Here is a 22917-nt window from a genome sequence, read left to right as displayed (position 1 = left end):
ATAGGTCCCACAACAAATACAATAGACTCAAGAAAGAAAAAAGATTACAAACTGACACAGACCTAGTCTACCCAATCTTGAGATGGTTCTAGATTGCAATCTGATCGTGTGGACCTGAAACGTTAGCACATAAGACAATCGTAGAGAAATAAGGAATATTTGCTATCATCAAAATTATAAACCATAGATCCGCAACACAATCATCGTCCTTGAAAAAATTATATTCAACATGAGTAAGATTAATAAGCGAACACATGATCGAAAAATTCATCGAGATATTCAATTTTAAGTTCACATCAGACCTTCTATCTTTAAAACAAATTTATCATAAAAAAGTAAGTTTTTAGTCTCAACATTTGTATAACAATTCACGAGATTAGTTAAAAAACTTAATCATCGATTAATGGGTAAATAGAATTGACAATATTCAATCAATAAAATTAAAATTATTTCAATTTTTGATGATGGCCATGTTCAAAGAAGATGGCAACTGGAGAGGTTAATTCTCAAAATAAAATTCTCATGCAGCAAAACACTAATATTTTTAAAGTGATTTTAATGTCGTGTTGAGAGTAAATCTCAACTAGAGGGGTCAATTCTTAAAATCTATCAAAATTTAAAATTCAACGCCTATCAATATTCAAATAATTAAAGTGAAATTATTGATCTAAAACTTAAAAGCAAAATCTATTCACCCTTCCCAACCGTTTGGAAAGGGAAATGAACTTAAAAATAACTTCAGCTCATAAAGAGAGTTCACCCTAGAATATCACAATGATTCATTACTAAAAAATCTTATGTTAGTAATGATGTGACACGTGTCCTCTAATCAATATTTTGGCCTTAAAATGGGTCATAGGACTAGAGATTTGACTCAAATAGCTCAACACATAAACAGTTATGATTGAGGCCCTCTGATCAGGTAATTTTGCCGCAAATAGGAACAACTATATTACAATCACGGCCAGAGCCTATTTGTTCCCCAATAACTAATGCCTTTGACTAATGACTCATAGGGTATACTTGATAGAGTATAAAGCTCTTTGTTAGCTAAAAATGATTTGAATTTATCTTTTAGACAACAGTCACCCCAAGTCTACATGGTATTTTTGGATGAAGCAACCCATCACTAATGATAAAGATCCTTCGATCATGTTTGATCAACTACATCATCAGACTAAGTAGAATAGGAACTAGGATAACCTGAGACGATGAAATCATGGGATCTTGATCGGACTTGTCATCATTCTACCCACCATTCGCTTGAAGTGTAAGATGCTAAATTTTAAATCCTAAACATCTAAAACTGTTACTACTATACGCTAGGTACTAAGTATATATCCAATGACTAGCCTTCATGAAAGTGTTTTCTCATTACCAGAAAGGATAATTAATTATAGGGGCCTATGCCTATGGGAAACCTGAACTCATATAATAAAGTTTTTACAAAATGAGGGCAAAATTTTTTAGTAGTGTCTTATCTCTAACACAATCTACCTTATGAAAATTTGACCTAGAGCATGATCCATTAAAACTCTCCTCGAACACACGGAGAGGTCAAGGCATGAAATTTACAGAGCCCATAGAAATTAATCTAATATATATTTGCAAATGGTGTGAATAGGGCCTTGCGAGAATAAAGACGCTTCAAGAAGCCCAATTTTCCTTTCTCCTACAAAAATATGGCTCTATTTTCCCATTCGTCATGTCGATTACCCTACATTGCAGAGCTCTTTATGATCAAAATATATCATTAATTTAAAAATAGCCCCTTCTCGTACTTTCCTCAATTCCATTTAAGTTTCCCTAAAAAATGAGTCCAAAATTAAATAAATAAAACCTATTGGATTAAGCAATTCAACATAACTAAACTGAAAAGATAGAATCAGACAACTCAAATGTTGCAAATGAATTGCAAACCTCTGCAGGAGATTTATGAAAAGGTGAGAACCACCAATCAAGCTAACTTGCTCTGAGAACGATGCCAATACTTGCTTCTGAGAAAGAGTGCGGATAACCATGTGCAGCACATCTTCAATGCACGCCATGTCTTGGCTTCTCTCAAAAAATGCAATGAGGGCATTTATATCAGATGCAGAGATTGTTTGCCTGAAACCAAATAAAGGTGGTTATAACTGTGAAATTCGATAAGATAGAAAAAAAAAAAAAGTTCAGCACAGTTCCGTAGATTCTACTTCACCTCAAGCTCATTTCAGCAAGACTCAGTAGAAGAAGACGAATTTTACGAACTTCTTCTTGGACTGGTCTTTCACCAATCACTTGTTTTGTAATCGAATGTAGCAGAGGCTTGAATCCAGTAGCAGACCGACTATCAGGTTTGTCCCAGTAAAACTGACGGATTATATCAATAATGCGTGGGAAACCACAAAGTATTGGTAATAAGGTTACTTCCTTTTCAAAATATTGAATGAGAAACATATAAAGGTCCCTTTGCACTTCATAACTTGCATAAACCCAGATATGTGGATTCAAATAAATTCGTGAAATGGCTTCTTTCAAGAGCAGTTCAGATATGCCTGCACAACATCAAAAAAAAAAAAAGCCTGTCTATTAGACCATTAAAAGAATTATATAATAGGTAAATGCACACCCACTGCAAAGAGCGGCTGGTTACCAGAAGTGCATAGAACATTAAACAAATTCTTCAAAGCTGAAAGAGTCTCCATATTTAATTGTTCAGGTGGAACTGACTGGAATAAGAAGCCAAGGATAGACAGCCCGGAGAAACGATGCATTTGCTGTTGATTGGAAAGGTTCTCATCCAAAACAGATGCAATAAGATTAATAATCTTAGCTGCAAGTTTATCTCTTGTTATTGTTCTTATTAGTATGTACTCATGCTGTACATTACCAGATTCAGACAGATCAAATTGAGTTAAAAGATGAAAAAATACAGCAGCACCACCAACGCAATAGATTATTTCTTGGAGCAAGTGCCGAGAGCATAATTGTGTCCCATCCATAATTCTTGCTGCATACGAGCTCTTATCTAATGAACTATCAATCAGGGAGGACACGTTAAACAAGCTGCTACCATTGCTGGCCTACAAAAGAAAGGCAATTAAGTTAAAATCACAGATATTGTACTATCGGATAAGAGTCTTAAGAGGTCATGCAATCCAGAAAGAATGCGTGAGAAATTAAACCAAACCTGTGCATTGAAACCAAAAATGATCTTGGATGATAACCCATCCTTTGCATCTAAAATTCCATCATACAGTGAACTATCTGAAGCCAGCAGAATCTCATCACCAAGAAATGAATACATGTAACTTGGTCCGAGGGAGTATACAGCCTTTATCTGCTCAGAAGTAAGGGTATCCGAAAACATATAAACTGGACCCATTTGACCAATAAAAGCACATGCCTTCTCAAAATTAATTTGCCCAGTCCCTTCAATTGCAGGAATATATTCTGTCCCAATTGTACACCATGTCAAGGCATCACCAGCTTTTGCATAACTAAAAAAATTGAAATAATCAATTAGAGCATTGCTTAAGTAGGAAATGAGTTAATTAACACCAGAACCAAAAGTTAAAGGGCGTGAATAGCTATGAACTAAACACAAAGGAGGGAAAAAAAAAAAGAAACAGTGACTCGACATTGACAAACGTATAACAATAATTATCAACCGACCTACACTTTTCAGAGGATACCAGATCTCCATCCACAAAGCATCTCACTGGGCTGCCTCCAGAGAATGCCCTTCCTATACTATGAGTGATGCAAAGGAAATACCATTTCCTAGGATGAAGATCTAGAGACAATGAAATACAGTTCCTTTTTTGGTTGATGGACTGCAAAAGAATAGGTGAATTATTATATAGACTAAGAAAAGAAGAAGAAGAAAAAGTGCTACAAACTGAAAAAATAACACAAGATCATAGATCACATTTATCCACAACTACGGACAAAAAATCGCTTTTGCACACACATGGCTATGCATTTTGTGCGGAATGGAGTGGGGAATGTAACACATACAAGCATTTATGTAAATGCGTCCCCCTTCTCCATCATAGAGAAATAGATTGAATGCAATGACCTAATAATCTTTTATAGCAGTTGGGACTGTTTTATGCCAGCCAAAATGACTTCCTAAAAGCAAATCCACAGGACAAAAAGAAATTTTTCTTTTCACAACACACAAATTTTAAAGTAGATCCAAGGGGTATGAATATATTGCATGACACAATGCGTTTCTTTCATAGATGCAAATTAATTATAGGAAGCTTTAGTTATATTTTTTTGTAGATGGTGCCCTCCTCAATCTTGACAAACATAGTGATGTTTTTGAGTTATTTTTAATTTGGTTTCTTTTTTATTTTTAGATTTGTTATTTTTTATCTTCATGGGAATCCCTTGTTATTTAGTTGGTCATTCATTTAGGGGGAGCTAAGGAGAAAAATTATTTTAAATGTTAACTCAAACAATAATTGTTTTGCCCTCCACAATCTTGACAAACATAGTGATGTTTTCATCAAGATATTTGGCTTGGTTAATGATGAGAAGGCATTTCCTAGATACCCATGGGTAAAGTGATGCAGGACTACAATGCTTAGATGATATTTGATGTAGGATTTTTGCACGCTTAAATTTTAGAGAACAATAGTAAATAAACTTATATTGATTTTAAACGATAAGACACAACAATAAGGCAATAAAACAAGCTTAGGCCAAATCACAAGCGTAGAGGTACATATCCTAAAATAGTCAATTACTCAAAACGTTGCATACATCAAAGGTTTTCATCAACAATCCATATGCTAACAAAAAGACTAGTCACTATGCAAGGATCCCTCACTCAACTCTCTAGATCACTAAGCTTTAGCGGAGGAGAACAAGCATGATCTTTGTGAATCAAAATATAACCACAATTGAAAATAAACTAGGTAGATAGGAAACTTGAGGAAGAGTTCACCATCATCAAGTTCTTAAGTCTGATTTGCGATGTGAGGAAGAAGTTCCGGAGGTTGGTGGCCGATCTTGAAGTAGTCTAGAGAGTGGACACTGGACAGCCGCGTGGGAATTTTTGGGCAGCGAATAGGAGTCTTCTGGTTGGCAAAACGGCACTAGAAACCTGCTGGAATCTCTGGACAGTAGCTGTGAACTTTCAGGACAACAAACAGGAGGTGTCTGGAGAGCAGGACAGCAGCTTGTCTTGCCGACATTTCCTGGACAGCAGCTGTGAACATGCAGGACAACAAACAGGAGATTTCCGGAGAGCAAGACATTAATTTGTCTTGCCGAGATTTCCTGGACAGCACCCAGGAAATTCAGAAACTGGGAGAAAACTGTGTGAGAGGGTTTGGGTGGAGGTGGCTTGGGCTGAAGGGATTGGGGAAAAGAGTTTTTGGATGCGTAGCGTAGTGGAGTAGATGATTTAGAGTAGAGAGAGGGAAGGGGGCGACCTAGGGAGAGGGGGGAATTGTGTCTACATTCATTGAGAGGAAAGATGTCCACATTCAATGAAAGGGGATTTTGGCATTAATTCTAATTGGAACTTAAATTTGAGATTTAATCTCATATTTAAGGTGATTGGGTTTATTTCCTAAAGGGATTAGGCTTAAATAAGAAGCCTTTAAAATTCAAATTATTTTGAATCAGGATTCAAAGTCTTTCCTAAAACACAAAGGCCAATTATGAAAGGGGATTAATGTGGAGGGAAAGAGAAATAGAAAGCGGGGGGCCGGCGGCATCATGATGGGGTTGGGGGGATTTTGGGAAAGGAATTTAAAACTTGCTCAATTGAGAATCCCAAATTAAGAAAGAGGAATTAGTTCAAATCCCATCCAAAATTAATTTGGATTTGATTTAGGAACTTTCCTAAAATAAAACTTTGTATTTTAGGAAACAAATTCAAATTAATTTGAATATAAATTAAATGGGTGACCAAAATATAAAGACCAAATTAGGAAGGGCTTTGATTGCATGCCTTGATGGGGGGAATTCAAGGGGGCAGCGGCTAGGGTTGGATGGGAGCCGCCGGTTGGGTGTAGGGATGGTGGGTTTGGCCAAAAGGGAAAGGAGGGAGATTGGGGCGGCTGGTGGTGAGGTTGTTGGAGGTGGACGAGGGTTTTGGGAGCAAAACCTTGGTTGTACGGTGGAAGGGAGGGGAAGTGAAGAGGAAGAGAAGATAGGGAAGAAAATAACCATGAACCCGGACGCTTCCATGGTTGGTGGATGATCTGTTTACCCCTCCTAGGGATTTTCTCTCCAAAGACTCTCAAGCTCTCACAAGAACTCAATTTGCAGGAATTTGATTATAATTCATTCATTAACCTCAAAAGAAACATATGGGGTTTATATATAGCGTCCTATAATGAAAGGAAATAAAAGACGATATTGCCCTTAGGGCATACATATGACAAAACCCTTAAGGACAAAACGGGAAATGCTACTAAAAAAAATACATAAAGCAAATAAAAAATCAAATACATATAAAGACTCAAAAATAGATCGACACGATCATGACCATCGATCATCGGCCACATCTCTGAAAGGCTTTTCATGATCTAATGTCCACATCAGAAAGTTAATATGCTAACATGGAGAAAATACTGAGAGGGTTGAAAAGTAATATGGAGCATCAAGAGGCCATTGTTTTGAAGATGCCCTAGTCAGGGAAATTATAATTGAAATTGCCATGTCAAAACAATACTGGAATTATGAAAACAACAAAGTGCACACATATATAGATTTGTTGAGATTGTTGATGGGTAAAGATCTAAATGTTAGGCATTATCTCAAATTAAACAAAATAGATTTATTTACATGATGGATCATTAACTCCTAACTTGTTCCTTGTATGCAATTGTTCATCCAATGCTAATACATATAGAGCTAATGAGGGGTACTTCAGGCAATTTGGGAAAAAAATGAAGCAACCACATTTTTTTAGGAGAAAGGAAAGTAACCTAAGCACAATGAGCAGCAAGTTAGTCCATGCCCTCTTATGAAGGATAAAGCTGCTTTGTCATTGTACATGAGTTCAGGTTAAATTGGAAAATAATCAAATAAGGTTGAAAAAAAAATTAAATGCATTGACCAATCTTGTTAATAGTTTTTTAAATAGGGAGGAGCAAGATTGAGAATGAAGAGAATAATGTCGTGCTTACTACTAACCCAATCATTCATTTTTTTAACTAACCCAATCATTCATTGTGTTGCTGTTGGGGATGAACTACAGGAGCAGAAGATAGAACAAAGGTGCATGAGGTGTATGACATAGGGGACCAATCCAGCAAGAACAATAAGTCGAGAAGGAAGAGGATGGCACCCCATCTCTTGCAATTATACAAAAAGGATGATGTACAGTTAGTAGGAATTAAAAGGACTCCGGAAAAAAATAAGTATTTAATAGAAAATTACACATATGCATTACATAATAGGCACAAACTCATGAATCCATGTACCATTGATCACCTCCGCCAGATTGATGATAAACATATATCCTCCAACTAAATACATAGATATCAAGATTAGCTGATAACTACAACGAGGAGATAAAAGTAGGTGCTACTTTCCAGCAGTTGAATATTCCAACATGATTATACAGTAAGGTGAAAAATATTTTACTTCATTGAAATATGAGAAATTAGACGTTTTTACACTAACTTCAATTGATATTCTTGTAGCATATTGATGTTTTATGTTACCTAAAATAGGAGCGCATCTAGCATTGCAAAAAAACCTATGGATCAGGCATATAGTTGTCTTGGACGAGCCATTTGATCAATATTGTAGTTTAGCAACCCTTACTTTCATCAAGCTCAAGAAAAAAAGGCTCTTAAGGTGTTTGACAAGGCCATTGTGTACACCATTTGAGAGAAGTTTCTAAAGTAAAGGGATAATGAAAAAATTATATATTTTCCAATGAACTGAAACAAAATTCATTGGATGATGTGATCCCACTTTTTGCGAAGTCCATGACATTGTCTGATTCTAACCCCGATTGAACCTTCAACACAAACCTTACAGGCAACCATGAGTTTGTTCTGTATGTGCTTCCGAAGGTTTCTTGAGCAATCTGGGTTATTTGACAATATATATGAATATTACTTCTTTAAATCTTCTTGGAAGTGGAGGAAAACTATCACAGATGACGACCCCAAAGTGAGGTAATCTATATGAAATTATAAGAAAATTGAAGTAACATAAGTTGTTCTTAAACATATAGTCAAATGATTGCTTTAAATCGTATTTACTTCAACAACTATAGAGTGCATGCAAAACGCTACATCGTAATCCTGATTTAAAAGAAAATCTCCTAGAAGATATATCTAATCGCATGCAACTCTATAGACAATTCATAATTATGTAGATCCATATGTCTATTTATTATTCTAATATAAACATTATTTCTTAGTGTACATTTGTCCTTCCTATTAATCAAGCTTACATTACTTTTGAATTTGCATCTATTGTGTATGAAAGATATTTACAACCCTAAAATTGCATAATTAAATGGCACTCGTTGTTATGTTTAATGAGTTATCTATTAAAAAATTAAAATACAATCTGCTATGTTATGAATGTTATATTATATCACTTATAATTTGTTGTTGTGATTGCATTTATTCTACTGTATCAACCATGTAAACTGTTGTGTTATAATCAATCTTCAAATCTTGTTTGAATCGAGGCGAACCAATATGGCAATTGCTCAAATTTTGTTTGATTCTTGTTCGAACTATACTCAAACCTCACTAGAGCATTATTATAAAGACAATATTCAAATAAGATTAAAATCACAGGTCTGCATGTGGTCGATTTGACTGATTCGGTTTGAAAATTAAATTAACCATTTGTTTTTTTTTTTTTAATTAACCATTTGATTTGTATTATAAAAATAAGAAAATCGAATCTAACAAATTATTTTCCAAACCAAACAAAACTTCAGTTGGTTAGTTCAACTTCGTTTCAAATGAACCAAATTTTAAATAATTTTAATACAACAACAACATCAAGCATTTATCCCACAACATGGGGAAAGAAAGGAAAGCAAAGAGAACAAAGTGAGAACGATCGTTCGACCATTAGATGGCTTGAATAAATATTAACTTAAATTTTAATTTAAGTTAATTTCTTAAAAACTTTATTTATTTATAAGGAAATCCCAAGCATTTCACATGGCTTCATCACTCCATGTGAATTCTTACAATAAATATAAATATCTTGAACTTAAATAACATGTATTAAGAAAATTTTCAAATAGTATTTGCCAAAATTCATAAACTTGGCATTTATAATAAATAATATTCATATTAATTTAGAAGCGCAAAAAAGATAAGTCAGTGAAAAAGTACATTACCAGCTAAACATGAGTATGAAATGCGAGCAACAGTTAGAGGAAAGAGCATGATGTCCAACTGTTGATGCGGAATATCAATGATCGAATGGTTCCATACTTATGTATGGCCACAATATTTATCACTTATTTGTTTACAGTCCATGACTTTTATTAATGAAATATTTAAAAATATGCATGTAATTCAGTTTTTTATTTGACCAGTATTATAAAAGCAAAAATGGAACCAATACCTAAAGTTCAAAAAAGTCAAAATTACAACCAATAGCCAAACCAATACTTAACAACAGAGCCAAACCAACCAAATAAGATTGGTTCAGCTTTTTTTTTTCATAAAAAAAGATTCATGCCTCTAGTTTAAACATGAATTCAAAACATTGCTAGAATATAGCCCGACTCTAGTTCAAACTAATGTTGGTCACGGCAAATTTTAAATAAGCACTTCGCAGTCAAAAGTGGGGTAATTTTGCCCAAAATGAACTTTCAGATATATTTCGTCAACTAAACAAATAGCAAGCATATTTCACTATCATTTTTGCTATTACAAGCATGAAAGATCAATTTTCCGAATGCCAATAGATGTAAATGCTCCAAAGTGAATTTTTAGTAACCAAAAAGTGCAGTACTAAGTACCTAATTTTCCCTAAGGCCCTTTTAGAAGTATCCCAAAAATATTTAGCATGGGAAAGGGTGAATTTACCTCAAAAATCAGTTTTCCTTTGCCAAGCATAGTTGAACAGCCTCTGCCATTGTCAGAATGAAAACTAAAAAGGCCCATAAAACCACGCTCAGGAAACTCCTCTACCCTGAGCCAACATGAAAAAGAAAACCCCTTATTGCATGGCCACTGGAGAGGTGTATTTATAGAGATCCCCTGCACATTATAAATGATGTATTGTACAGTAAAATCTTGATTTAACAAAAGGCAAAGGAAGTCATTGAGCAAGAAAATAAGCATTCACCTATTAAGAAAACTAAGAATGAATTTTGAGAAGAATGATATGTGCCATCTTGCTCTGACATTTAATTTGAAAATATCTTCCAAATTCAAAATTTTTATAGAACATTAGTCAAATAAGATGAGGCGTATCACATCACTACTTCAGTTAATTTACAAGAATGACATATCTGCTACAAAATAATTAAGCATTTAAGTATGAAACATCCAGACTAAAAGTTTAATCATAATAATGGTGCAAGTACAACTGCATTACCAGACCACGTAGCATGCATGCTGGTTCAAATAAAAGTTCTAAACGGAAGTTATAAAATGAGCAACAATTTCAACCTCTTTTAAGATTTACTTTCATGCTGCTCTCATATCGAAGGCCCTCTAATGGTCTAAATAATGTTCTGAATAAGTACGCTAAGTGTTCCCTAGAAAAAACATTAACTCTCTTGACAGTATGTTTTCATAACAATCAAACAACACATGATGCATTAAAAACAGTATCCCTTGTTCTGCTATGCAAAAATGCATAAAAAAGTGTGACATGAATATTTACAAGGTTTGATAATGATTTTTTTTTTTAATATATTCAGTTTCGGTCAGGTTTGATAATGATGTTAAATGCTCATGTAAGATGATGATTATGATTCATATAACATAAAGCAAACTCCAAATAAATCAAGATTCAGAAAGCCATAACATATCATCATCATCACCAAATATTTAGGGTTCATTTTAAGCCCTACCACCAAATCTACTTATGCAAAATCTATTTCTAGACTTCACAAAAACCTTTGCAACAGTCTTCTAAATAATAAATAGAACTAGCCATCTTATTGATGGGGGCAGTGAAGTACCCTAAAGAATTATGAAAATGGTTTAGGGCTCTACAATCCCTAAATAATACTTAGGTTCTTTTTGATATAAAAATCATAAAAACCCCATTTAATATTCGCAAGTATGTGTGCCCAATAAAATAATATAGTGATAGAGTATAGTATCGATCCCACGAGGAAGAATGTTTATTTGCAAATACTAGTACTCTCAACTTCAACTACAACAATTATCCTGCTCAATTGAAATAAGTTTTGGTGGAAATTCAATCACTTAATTTTAAATTAAAAATAATTAATTGAAACACTATTTGAATAAATAATTTTGGATTGATGGAATGTAAATACAATATATTTTCTAATGATTCTCTGTTATATTAATGTTATTCATAGCATATGCAACAAAGACCGCTCAGTCAAACGTGAAGAGACAAATGACAGATTAAACTCTTCAAACCTCAATATCTATCTAAACTCCCAAAGTCTGTCACCCTATGAAAATCTTAGAACAATAAGTAAAACATGTACTGTTAAAACCCTATCATGACAATTCATCTCTATAAATTTGATACATGACAAGCAGTATGTCTATGCTTGCATCATACCAATCCAACATACTTGCTTGTGCTTGCTTTCCTATTCCTAGGCTCCACATTACACCTGATATTAACTACCAGTCAAAAGTTGGGGAATCGACCTTAATGTTTTTCAACAGAGGTATATCGAGGTCATTGTTAAGGTCGTAACTGTACTGGGGAGCACGATAAGGGGCACGGGGGTGGCCCTCATCCGATATAGTGTCATTCTCATACATGGAAGGAGGCTTAGAAGGTGTGTAAGATGTGGGGTGATTCCTGACTCGATCTAGTGTATCAAATCGTTTCGTCATTTGGTGACGGAGTTCAGCTATGTCAGCTTGATTTTCCCTAAGTTGTTGATTGATATTTGATAGTGTTCATTTGTCCTACCAAAAGGTCTAAGGTTCTGTGAATTTGTTCATGATACATCTTATATCTAAGGGTGACTGAGAATTATGCAAACAGGAAGAAAATAATATGATAACACAAGCACTTAATTTTGATGCATGCGGGATACGATTTAGATGCTAATACATGGAATAAATAAATCCTAATAGGAACCTAAATGTAACCATGCTTTGATATCAAATGATGTAGGACTACATGCACATGTTATGTTATTAAATTTGAAATTATACGCTCATGATAAGAACAATAACAATTAATCAACCTCCCACGTATTAAAACAAAATTGAAGCCAACAAGATAGTGATTAAGCTCATCTAAAACCCAAAAAATGACGATCATAGGTCGTCGCACGCATTTCGATGACTTAAGTGAAAAATTCAAAGTTAACGAAATTTGACGGAAATAATTTTATAAAATTCTACGCAAAATTCTGAACGATTTAATAAATAGAACTTATAGGTAATTTTATGTATTTTGGGAAATAAAAATTCTAGAAGTTTAGAAATACCAATTTTACCCCTAACCTTTTATTATGCCGGAATTGTTTAAATGAGTGTATATGAGTCTTTTGGCAATCTTTTTTCTCCCTACTATAGCAAACCGAAAACCCTTTCTCCCCCATTTGCACGGTTCGAATGGGAGAAATTGAGAGGGGCGGACGGCTAGGGGCGACAGGCGGGTGACGGGCTCATCTCTGGCGGCGATTTTCTGGCAAGGAAATTAGTGGAAATCGAAGAGAACGACGAGGGGAGTCTTAAGGTATGATTTATTCGAAGCGAATACTTCTCAATCTCAAGTTATTTGGAGACGAAGTTTTTAGGGTTTTACAAAAATTTTGTTTTCTTTCAAAACTTCTCTACGAAATCGATATGTAAGGATTAGGAAAATATTCTAACAATGAAAATGAGGTTTCTTTGAGAATTTTTGGAAATCAAAATTTAGGGCTTTTACCCAAAAATTGAATTTCCTTAAGAAGCTTTTACAAAAACAATTCATATGGATCTTAGGAATGTTTTTAAAGAAAAATTTTATGTTTTTATAAGAAATTTTATTTTTCCTAATTTCCTAATTAATTTAATCCGAAAATAATTAAGATAATTATTAAAATATGTTTAGGGATATTTTCAACATATTATTTTGATGAAATTGAAGATTTAGGATTTTCCGAAAATTTAGGATTTTAATAAATCCGAAAATTAAGGTTAAATAATATGAATTTTATTAATCATTGTAAGGAATAATTAAGGATAAATGAAGTATTTAGACAATTAGGATTTAGATTAAACCTTAATGAAGAATGATTTGCGACATATCTTTTTATGTGATTATTTAGATTGTGATTTTTAAGGTGAACGAGGTGTGTCAAAGCAACAATTTGAGGAAATATTGTGCTTGTGTGAAGGTAGGTATTCATATTATTTGTAAAAATTTCATATTTATGCTTTGATAGTTGGAATTTTCAAGTATATGGTTTCCAAATTTTATTTCTGGCAAATAACTTGTTCAAGTCTTTTATTTCACAATGTTAGTGAACTTTCATATTAAGTTTAGATTCAAGATTTTCATATTTTAAACGGATAATTTTTAATTCACAATTGTTCTCCTTACGCATATGATTGATTGAACATAAAATGTAAATTATAATATGAGAACGTGCATGATGATGCAGAGTGTCCAAATGGTAAAGGGGCTTGAAAAAGTCAAATGGTAAAGGGGTTTGAAAGAGCTAAATGGTAAAGAAGACTCGTTAGAGTTAATGGTAAAGGAATGACCAAATGATATGAAAGTGTGTACCTGATCAGTACAGAATTTATGGGTGATATAATAGATATTATGCATAATATGGTTTATATATTTTCTACAAAATATGAAAGTTGATGTTTGAGAAAAAATAATAAGTGAAAGGTGTATGATTGAGGAAAGTTTATGAAAATGTTTCTTATAAGTAATGTTATGAACTTATGCAAGTTTGACCGTCATTTAATATTTTATTATGAAAAGATACTTTATTTTGGTTTTATGAAATTTTTTATGAAAAATACGAATTATTTGCTGAGCGAGTAAGCTCACCTCTGCTTGTGGGAATCTTTTTCAGGAGAACCATCTGGAAAGTAATGGTAACAATACGAAAATATACCTACCGTCGTAGAGGACCTCAAGAAGAAAGGTTTTATGTTTTCTATTATGAGTTTGAGCTAGTGGTTTATATCTGAGAAGTCTATTAAAATTTATGTAAATGTTGATGTTTATGTTTTTAGTTATTGTGGTGAGAAGAAACAAATTGGAAAAACTTTTAGTTGATATTTTTAGTGGCTTTTTCTTATTATTGTGTTGAAGATGTTCATGTTCTATTATAAAAGAATGAATAAAATTGTTTATGGTATATTTATGTTTTCCGTACGATTGACTATTCCCGCCCCGTTATTTCGGGCTAGCCGGGCCAGGTCGTGACAGCTTAGGCAATCAATTAGATGATAATATTAAGAGCACAAAATAATCAAATTAAATCAAACCCTGTTGATGTGGGGCTTTAAAAGAAAATTCCTCAATTAACAATTAGATTAGTCACTATAAGAATCCACTCACACAAGCTCATAATAAGGGCTAAGCGGAGAAGCCTTCATAATTTTAACGATGCCATGATTGAGGAGTTAAAGATTAAAGGTTTAGGAGAAGAGTTCACCATTCTCAAGCTTCTGGACTTTGCTCCAACATTCTCTAGGATCAAGCCGTTGATCGTCCTCAGATGCACTTTGAAGCAAACACACCTTGTAGTCGACAAGGGATTAAAGTGCCAGAACGGTTGTGGTGTGGCCGGTCAAGGGACGAGGATTTATTTCACCTTCTCAGGTGAAAACATCAAGCAAAGGAGAAGAAGTGTAGAGAAGCAGGTGGGGGTGTTTAAGGAAGGGGAGCAAACCGGAAACTTTGAATTTAATTACTGCAATTAAAAAAATTTGTAATTGATTTCTTGTCTAGGTGGCATGCAAATTAAGACAAGAATCAATTGGGGTGTAATATTAATTAATGGCTGCTTTAAGTGGAGGAGAGCTTGGGGGAGATTTGAATTTGAAAGTTCATAAATTAGGGGTATGGAGGGGGCGGCACACCCTAATGAGAGGTGAATTGATTGGGGAGCATTAATGGGAAAGTAACAATTACAGGAGAGAGGGATGCCGCGGCAAGGCTAGGGAGAGAGAATTAATGAGAGGGTAAAGTGTTGCTAAATTTAGGACACTAAATGAGGAAGGAAATTTAGGGCAACCTCTATTCAAATTAATGTTAACATGATTGGGGGAAACCTTCCTAACATAACTCTCCTCATTTAGGAAAGAAATTTCAAATCCAATTTACTTGAACCTGAAATTATTGACTTTCCAAATTTATAATGAGCCAAGTTTGGAATGTATTGAATGTTATATTTGAAATTTTAGGAGTCAAGGGGAAGGGGTGGTGGTCGGCTGCTAGGAAGGGAGGTGGAGCTGGCGGTTCAGTGGGTGTCGGACAAGAGTTAGAGGAGAGTGAGGCCAGCGGCTAGGAGGAGATGGGGTGGGGTTTTCGGCCAAGAGAGACAACAACAACAATATCAAGTATTTGTCCCACTACGTGGGGTGGGCAGTAGGCTACATGAATCCTTTTTCTCCATTGTGTCCTGATAAAAGTCAAATTCTCATTCAAATCTAATAAAGAAATGTCATTTCTAATATTTTATAATCAAGTCTTTTTAGGTCTACCTCTACCTTTCTTAACATAAGTCAAATTTAATACCTTAACTTCCTAACCGGGTCATCGGAAGGTCGCCATTTTATGTGACCAAAACAACTAAGGCGGCTCTCTCTAATCTTATCTTCCGCTAGAACTACTCCAACCTTTTCACATATATGTACATTTCATATCCTATCTCTAAGCGTAAAGCCACTCATCCACCTGAGCATCCTCATCTCTGCAACACTTAACTTAGTATTATGTTTCTCTTTTAATGGCTAATATTCGACACCATAAAGCATTGCAGGTCTCACCACCATCTTATAGAATTTTCCCTTAAGTTTGAGGGGGACTTTTCTATCACACAACATGCCCGATGCATTCATCCACTTCAAAAAGCATATGAGATTAGAATACAAAAAAAGTTATTTCTACACCGACAAAATGTTTAACTTTTTTATATACGACAAAACCTATTACTCTCATACATCTAAAAGACATTATGAAGATAATTTAAAAAGATGCAATTGAATTAGCTATGTACAAAAATCAAAGAGTTAGAAAAAAAAATCACCAATAAAAAACTATGGAAGAAATGAGAACTTCTAAGATTGATTGATGTGTGGTAAAAATAAGAACGATATAGTGAGAAAATAATACCAGAAGGATGGTGGGAAGCACCAATAAAATCGTGTAGTAAAAATGGACTTAAATAGTTTGGTCATGTAAAATAGAGGGCTCAAAAATGATTAGATAAAATAAATGTAGTGATTGAGAATTGCACAAGTAGGCTAACATAAAATAGACTTTAATCCACATACAACAAAATATACTTTAATCCACAAATAGCACATAATTGCAATGAATGAAGAATGAAATTCATAAAGCAGACCCCAAACGTGTTTAAAAATGTAAGTCAAAATCCCGCATATAAGTACCAATATATACTCAAAAAAGAAAAGCTAAAAGTTAGGAAGAGACTATCAAGTATGGATATGGAAAATAATTTTGGAAGTAACCATAGTGTGCTAGCATAAGATTAAATTAATATAAAAAAAAATCATATACCTAAATAAAAAAAACAAGACTAGTATATCAAGCGCATAAAATTAAAGTCCATCAGTAAATCACCGTGAAAGATGAAGGTAAGAATAAAAAGAAAATGATCATGCATGAAAAATATTATAGTGGAGTATATCATGTCCAATTTGCATCCCAATAAATCCATTTTTTAAGTCGTCAAACACCTTATTTTTCTCCATCAAAATACTTTGTAAATTTGAATATGTTAAAGACGATAATAAAGAAAAAAAAAAAGATCCAACTATGAAAGCACTAGTACATATAGAACATACAGAGTGATTTCCATTGAATTCAAAGAAGGCCTCAGGACCCCTTTCCTTGAGCATGAATAGAATACTTGTTAAAAGCAAAGAGCTTTTATTATGCTTAGATCCAATTGCTTTATTGCGTAGAAGAGCAAATATCCTCCTTATGTCCTTCCCAGATATGCTATGCCCACCAATGACTTGAATTAGCTGAGCAATTTTTGATATCAATTTGTCATTTTCTCCTACGGCAAACCAATCAAGAAGAAAAGTAAGCACCCCAGCCCTAAAGCATGAAGTTCTGTTGGTGATTGAATCCTTCAACAAATTCTGGAAGACATCTAGTCCAAAATACTGCAGTGAAATGCTGCTCTGCCACCCAGAACATATGAATGTTTAAAAACAAGGAGGCTCAAGAAAGAAAATACAATGAAAAATAGGACAAACAAACCTTTTGTAGGACATTAAAGAAAAGCAGAATCACATCATCATTCTGCAAACAAAATGAAATAATATATTCAAAGGAAACCATGATTGAGATAACACAGCTACTCTACATTCAATCAAAAGAGCAATTTTTCAGGCATCAAAAAGACAAAAAAAAACCTTTATTACTGCATTGGCGTTCATATCAAATTTCCCATCAACAAGCATATCAAGAAGAGCATTCAGAAGTCGTTCACTTGGTTGCCACTTGCAAAAATCAAGTAAGAGACTCTGCAAAGTTTGATAACCCACACCAACCAGCGCTCTAAATTCAGCCTGCATTTAAAAAGTGGATTAGCAAATGCAAAGGAAAAAATAAAATCTAGAAGAATGTACAGTTTAATACAATATTCTCTTTGAAAACAAGTAGCATATGAAAAATATTTTTTTGCAGATAAGTGCAATAAATATTCATGAACTTATAAATGAAAGGTGTCACTGCATGTAAAAACAGGAAAGTAATCAGCTGATTATGTCATGTCAACAAAATCCAAACATGTGCACGATTTGCATGAGATGAAGTTGCCTAAAGAATATGGGGCCAAGATGTACACGCTAATGGAAAACTTACTCTTTCAAACATAATATTATATGTGCGGAAGGCCAAAAAGTATAAAAAATGTGTAAATTACATCTACACAAAAGCATAATTATTAATTGCCTTTTCTCAATGAGTTCAATTATTATCAATTTGTTGGCTCAAGAAAAACAGCACGAATGCATGAATCCCGCTTTGCAACTGTATGATTCAATTTCTCTCAAGTCAGATTATAAGTAACCAGATTTCCCCTAAGGGTGGTGTCAAGGATTTAATTAGATATGGGGTTTTTACTTCCCATGAGCTCAAGCACTCATAGTTAATTACCCCTCTTAACACGTAAGTGAGAACTCTCAATTAAGGATGAATATTTTTTAGGTGTTTTAGTCTCAATTATGGGGAAAATGGAGGTAAACCCGACCAAGATCCCATGGTTTCGTCATCCCGGGTACACCATAGTTTTCATTCTACCAACATTAACAATCATTGACCGTAGTATCCAAAGAATTTGATTATCAGCCATGGGTTGCGTCCTCGTAGGGATCCCGAGTAGACTAAAGTGAGTAGAGGTGGGTTTTCATTTTATCAGGTGTTTTGGGGTTTGTTTTGATTAAAAAAAAATATATTTTTGAAAATGTATTAATTTTCTTTGGGAATATTAAATTTTTAAATTAAACACGTCATTATGAACAATGTATCACCTCAGGAGGTGATCGTATCGTTCTCTAATGGGTTTAAATTTTAGAATTTTAAATTCATCCGAATTATCGTAGTCAAACTCAAGGAGAAATAGCATATGACCTCGAAAGATCAAAATGACGTTCAATCAATTGTTTAATTATAATAATTCGGATAAGAGATTGTTAATTTTATAATCAAAATAACGATAATAAAATAATATATCTTCCCGAAGAAAGATGATATTACCTATTATCGATTATTTTAATATGACGATAACGATTGTCATTTTTGTTTGAATTCCCAAAGATAATTAATTGAAGGTTTTTAAAAAATTGATTTTTGAAAATTAGATCTGGGTTTCTAAATCTCCTACGAGCGCAAGCCCTCGTAGTTAATTACATCGTAGGAAATCGGAATTTTCTACGAAAACTCTCGATTAAAATAGGGGTATAAAATTTTATTTAAGATTTTTAAATATTGATATCAAAGGAAGAAAAGGGTAGGAATTTCAAGAGGGATTGGATCAAGGCTGAACAGTTATTTTTGGAGTCAAAGGAAGAAGGGTAGGGAGTGTTTTGAGATTCTGAATTACTTCAGAAAACACTCCAGCCTATCCTAAGTGTTGGGCTCAAATTAAATTGAAAGAGATATTTAATTTTGAATGGTCAATTTTATTAGAAAATTATGATTCAATTCCCGGAGGGTAAGGTCTTATAGCTCGAGCTAGCCTCAGAACCTAAATCTAAATTGGGCACTAAAAGTTGACCCGAACCTAGCTAATGCAATGCGAATCTGGTCTGTCTATACCCGGCTGGATTGGAGGGAGCCACTAAACACCCTTAAACGATTTTAAAATTATGAGTCCGGTCAATTTATGTAGAGTGATCGGGACGTTATTTAAGAATGGGACCGACATCTAGAGCGGATCCTAAATGGTCCCTTAAACTTATGTTGGGTTTGATGCTTAAGCAAATGCAATTAAGGGTTTAAAGGTTTTTTTAATTAGTTGCTAATATGATGCATACTAATCGACCTCGATTAAAAGATTGAATTTGAATGAATGCTATGAAATGAGGACTCCGGCGGTCCTGGGATTATTTCTTAAAACGTTAGAGTTTCTATGTGAGCTTAAAGTTTTTAATTTGATTTAAGTAGAAAAATTTTATTAAAGTCCTTAAGAGCCTACGATCGAACTCCAGGTCAAATCAAAATCGGCATGCAGGTAAAAAGACTATAAAACAGGTAGTTCTACTGCACAATCATTAATAAATCAATCAAATTAAAATGCTCAAATTGAAAAATCCATATGGCAAGTGCCACTTTTATTACATTCCAGAATTGCAGAAAAGTAAAGTGGTCGAGCACCACTGACTACAACCCGGATTTCTAATCCTAAGACTCAAGTGATTTGAGAAATGGGGTTTCTTCTCGTTATCCCACTTCTTCGTCCTTATGCTGCTTCTTGGATTGTCGGGTCCGAATATCCAAATGAAAAGAAACTCCCCCCTTGAATGGGGTGTTAATCTCTTCTCTTTGGATATTTTAACATCCTAATTTGGAGCTCCAAATGGATAGGGACTCTTCCCTGAGGGACATCCCCTTCCTCTTTGGATTCAAATTGGATGTTTATCCCATCTCAAATCACTTGAAATTACAACATAATCAATCAAATTTACATTTGAATTTTAAAGGAAAAATCTAGACTCGGATCCTGCAGGTTATTCCATAATAATCAAACAGTTGTAATTTACAGTCCCAAGGCAGTTTAATTTTCCAATCTCAAGTAGTTAAATATTCGAAATTTCAAATGTTCAATCAATTACAACATAAAATGAAATAAATCAATAAACATCACACATCAATCCTAGGCTAGCAAACAGCAATGGCAGTGAAAACTCGAAAGCCCGGCACCAGCGGAAAGAAGTAAACACCGGCCTATCCTAAACTATGAGTCGGTGATCCTAGCAAACCATCTAAAAGTGTGTGAAATAGGTCGTGTGGTGAATGTCCTAAAATAGGCATTATCCTCCGCATCTGAAATTGCTTAAGGTTCTGAATCTACATGATTTTTAAGGATTTAAATTAATTTAAGGTTTGGCCATTATATTGATTTATTGGCGTATGTGCCACGCAGCGCTCGAGCGAACAGCCTCCTAGGACACTTAGCCCGCAGCCGGAGACTAGTCCAGCGCAGATAAACGCAAATATGCAATTGAATAAAGATTTTAAAAGGTTAAATAATTAATGATTAATCTATTTTAAGTTTAACACCCCATTAGAATCCATTCGTGGCGTTGTGCCACCCGGCTCGAGGACCAGCCTCTTAGGAACACTTAGCCCCGCCGAGCCGCGAGTAGTCAGTCAATAAACTTATCTTAGGATGGTTGTTTGTTGGTTTTAAATGTTTGTTGAATGTTTTAAACATTAATCTAACATTTCCTGGAGTTTCAAATGCAATTTTGGAGTTTTATGATTTTTGGATATTTTAATCATTAATTAAGTGGCTAGAAAATTGACTTTTTTATTAAAGGTGTTTTCTGTAAAGTTAATATTTTTATTATACTAGACCTCATTACAATCAGTTAGACAGTAAGTACTTTGAAATCGGATTTTTCTACATTTTATTATGAAGGTTTGAGGTTTTGAAGTTTTGAACTAGATTTTAATACGGTTTGACCAATTTGTTGACTTTTAAATCTGATAGTTTTCTGGAACTTTTAATATTTTTAATAAATATTAGACATTATGTGAGTTGAATGCAAGTGAGTTTGACTGATTTGAATTTTTCTGGAATTAGTTATGAAGGTTCAAGTTTATGTTTTTATTTGTTGAATTTTTGAAAAATCCTTAATTAAAGACCCTTTTTGTAATTTTGTTTCAATGAGATCCGACTCCTTGAAATCAGCTCCAAAGGTCAGGAATGACCTAAGGAGAGATTCTCAAGTGTTTGGAAATTTTAGAATTTTAATAATTATTAAATAATTATATTAATTAAATATTGATTTTCAATTAAAATTAAATTAAGGCTTAGTTTGCTGTCAAATAATTTTGATTTTAATTTTCATTGGTTAAGGTTTTAATTATGGTCAGTTAGAGGTCTTGTGTATAATTTTTGGGTTTAAATATGATTTATTAGATTTTTTGGAAGTTTTAATGGCTTAAATTAGGGTTTAATCTTAATTAAGTAAGTTAAGGGGTTTAATGAACTCAAAATTCAGTAGGGATTTTCCTATGAACTAAGGGTGTCACTAAGTTAAAGTGTGTAAAGTTTTGAGTTGAAAGGAAGTGTATCCTAATTTCTAAACTTAATCTAAGTTTTCTAATTAAATGTCCTTAATTTTTGTCCTTAATGACGCTAGGTTTAGTGGGTTCAAATCAATTGTTTTAACTAACCCTTGACTAACATTAATATGCACATACACAAAAAGCACATCAAGCCCTTTAAAACTAGGAGATCCTAGACTAGGTGGTGTGTGCACAACCTAAGCATGCAAAATAGAATAATTAACATAAACATTAATAGATTAGTGGATAATTAAAATATTACCCATTAATCCTCCCCATAATTTCTGTTCACAATAAGCTTAACCTATGTTTAAAATTTAAATGGACCTCTCAAAATTAGATATTTAAATATATAATTTTAAAATATTTTTAAAATATATGTATTTATAGTATAGCTTATACATAAAGACATAAATTTTAAATATAATAATTTAAAATATTATTAAAAATAATTTTTAAGGATTTGAGAGAGATCTCTGCTTATCTAAAATAATTTGAAAATAAAATTTTGGAATATTTGGATTTATTTTAATTAAATAATAATTAAAATAACCAAATAGTTAATATTTAAAATTATTTAAAATATATAGAATATTTTAAATCAATTTTATTTTTAAATTAAAGGCTTGAGAAACTGAGCAGTTTCATATATAATACTTAATTTTTTTGAAAAATATTTAATTTTTAATATTTTTTTGAAATGTTTCTGGTAATTAAAATGATTCAAAAGCACTAATTAAACCTTAATTAATTCAGATCTGGGGCGGGATTAACACGCGGCGCGTTCTGGTTCGGCGT

The 22917-nt window shown here is 33.5% G+C and overlaps 1 protein-coding gene across 7 annotated transcripts in view; it reads right to left on the bottom strand.

Moving 5' to 3' along the window:
* Positions 1 to 22917, bottom strand: part of LOC110116195 (BEACH domain-containing protein B) — a 96646-nt gene that overhangs the window by 25917 nt on the left and 47812 nt on the right. For all 7 annotated transcript variants that reach the window (XR_003699848.1, XR_003699849.1, XR_003699850.1 and 4 more), the window contains 9 exons: positions 17736 to 17891; positions 17581 to 17622; positions 17157 to 17501; positions 10029 to 10202; positions 3658 to 3818; positions 3173 to 3482; positions 2636 to 3065; positions 2201 to 2537; positions 1921 to 2109 (listed from right to left, as the gene is read on the bottom strand). Coding sequence is in view for 3 of the 7 variants with exons in the window: in XM_020849691.2 (XP_020705350.1) it covers positions 1921 to 2109; positions 2201 to 2537; positions 2636 to 3065; positions 3173 to 3482; positions 3658 to 3818; positions 10029 to 10202; positions 17157 to 17501; positions 17581 to 17622; positions 17736 to 17891 (2144 nt within the window). In the remaining 4 variants the exon portion in view is untranslated. The remainder of the gene's footprint in view (positions 1 to 1920; positions 2110 to 2200; positions 2538 to 2635; positions 3066 to 3172; positions 3483 to 3657; positions 3819 to 10028; positions 10203 to 17156; positions 17502 to 17580; positions 17623 to 17735; positions 17892 to 22917) is intronic.

This window comes from Dendrobium catenatum, unplaced genomic scaffold (genome assembly GCF_001605985.2).
Source record: "Dendrobium catenatum unplaced genomic scaffold, ASM160598v2 original_scaffold_235663, whole genome shotgun sequence".
NCBI lineage: Eukaryota > Viridiplantae > Streptophyta > Magnoliopsida > Asparagales > Orchidaceae > Dendrobium > Dendrobium catenatum.
Note: the sequence above shows the minus strand (reverse complement) of the source record. Positions and strands in the feature narration are given on the sequence as shown.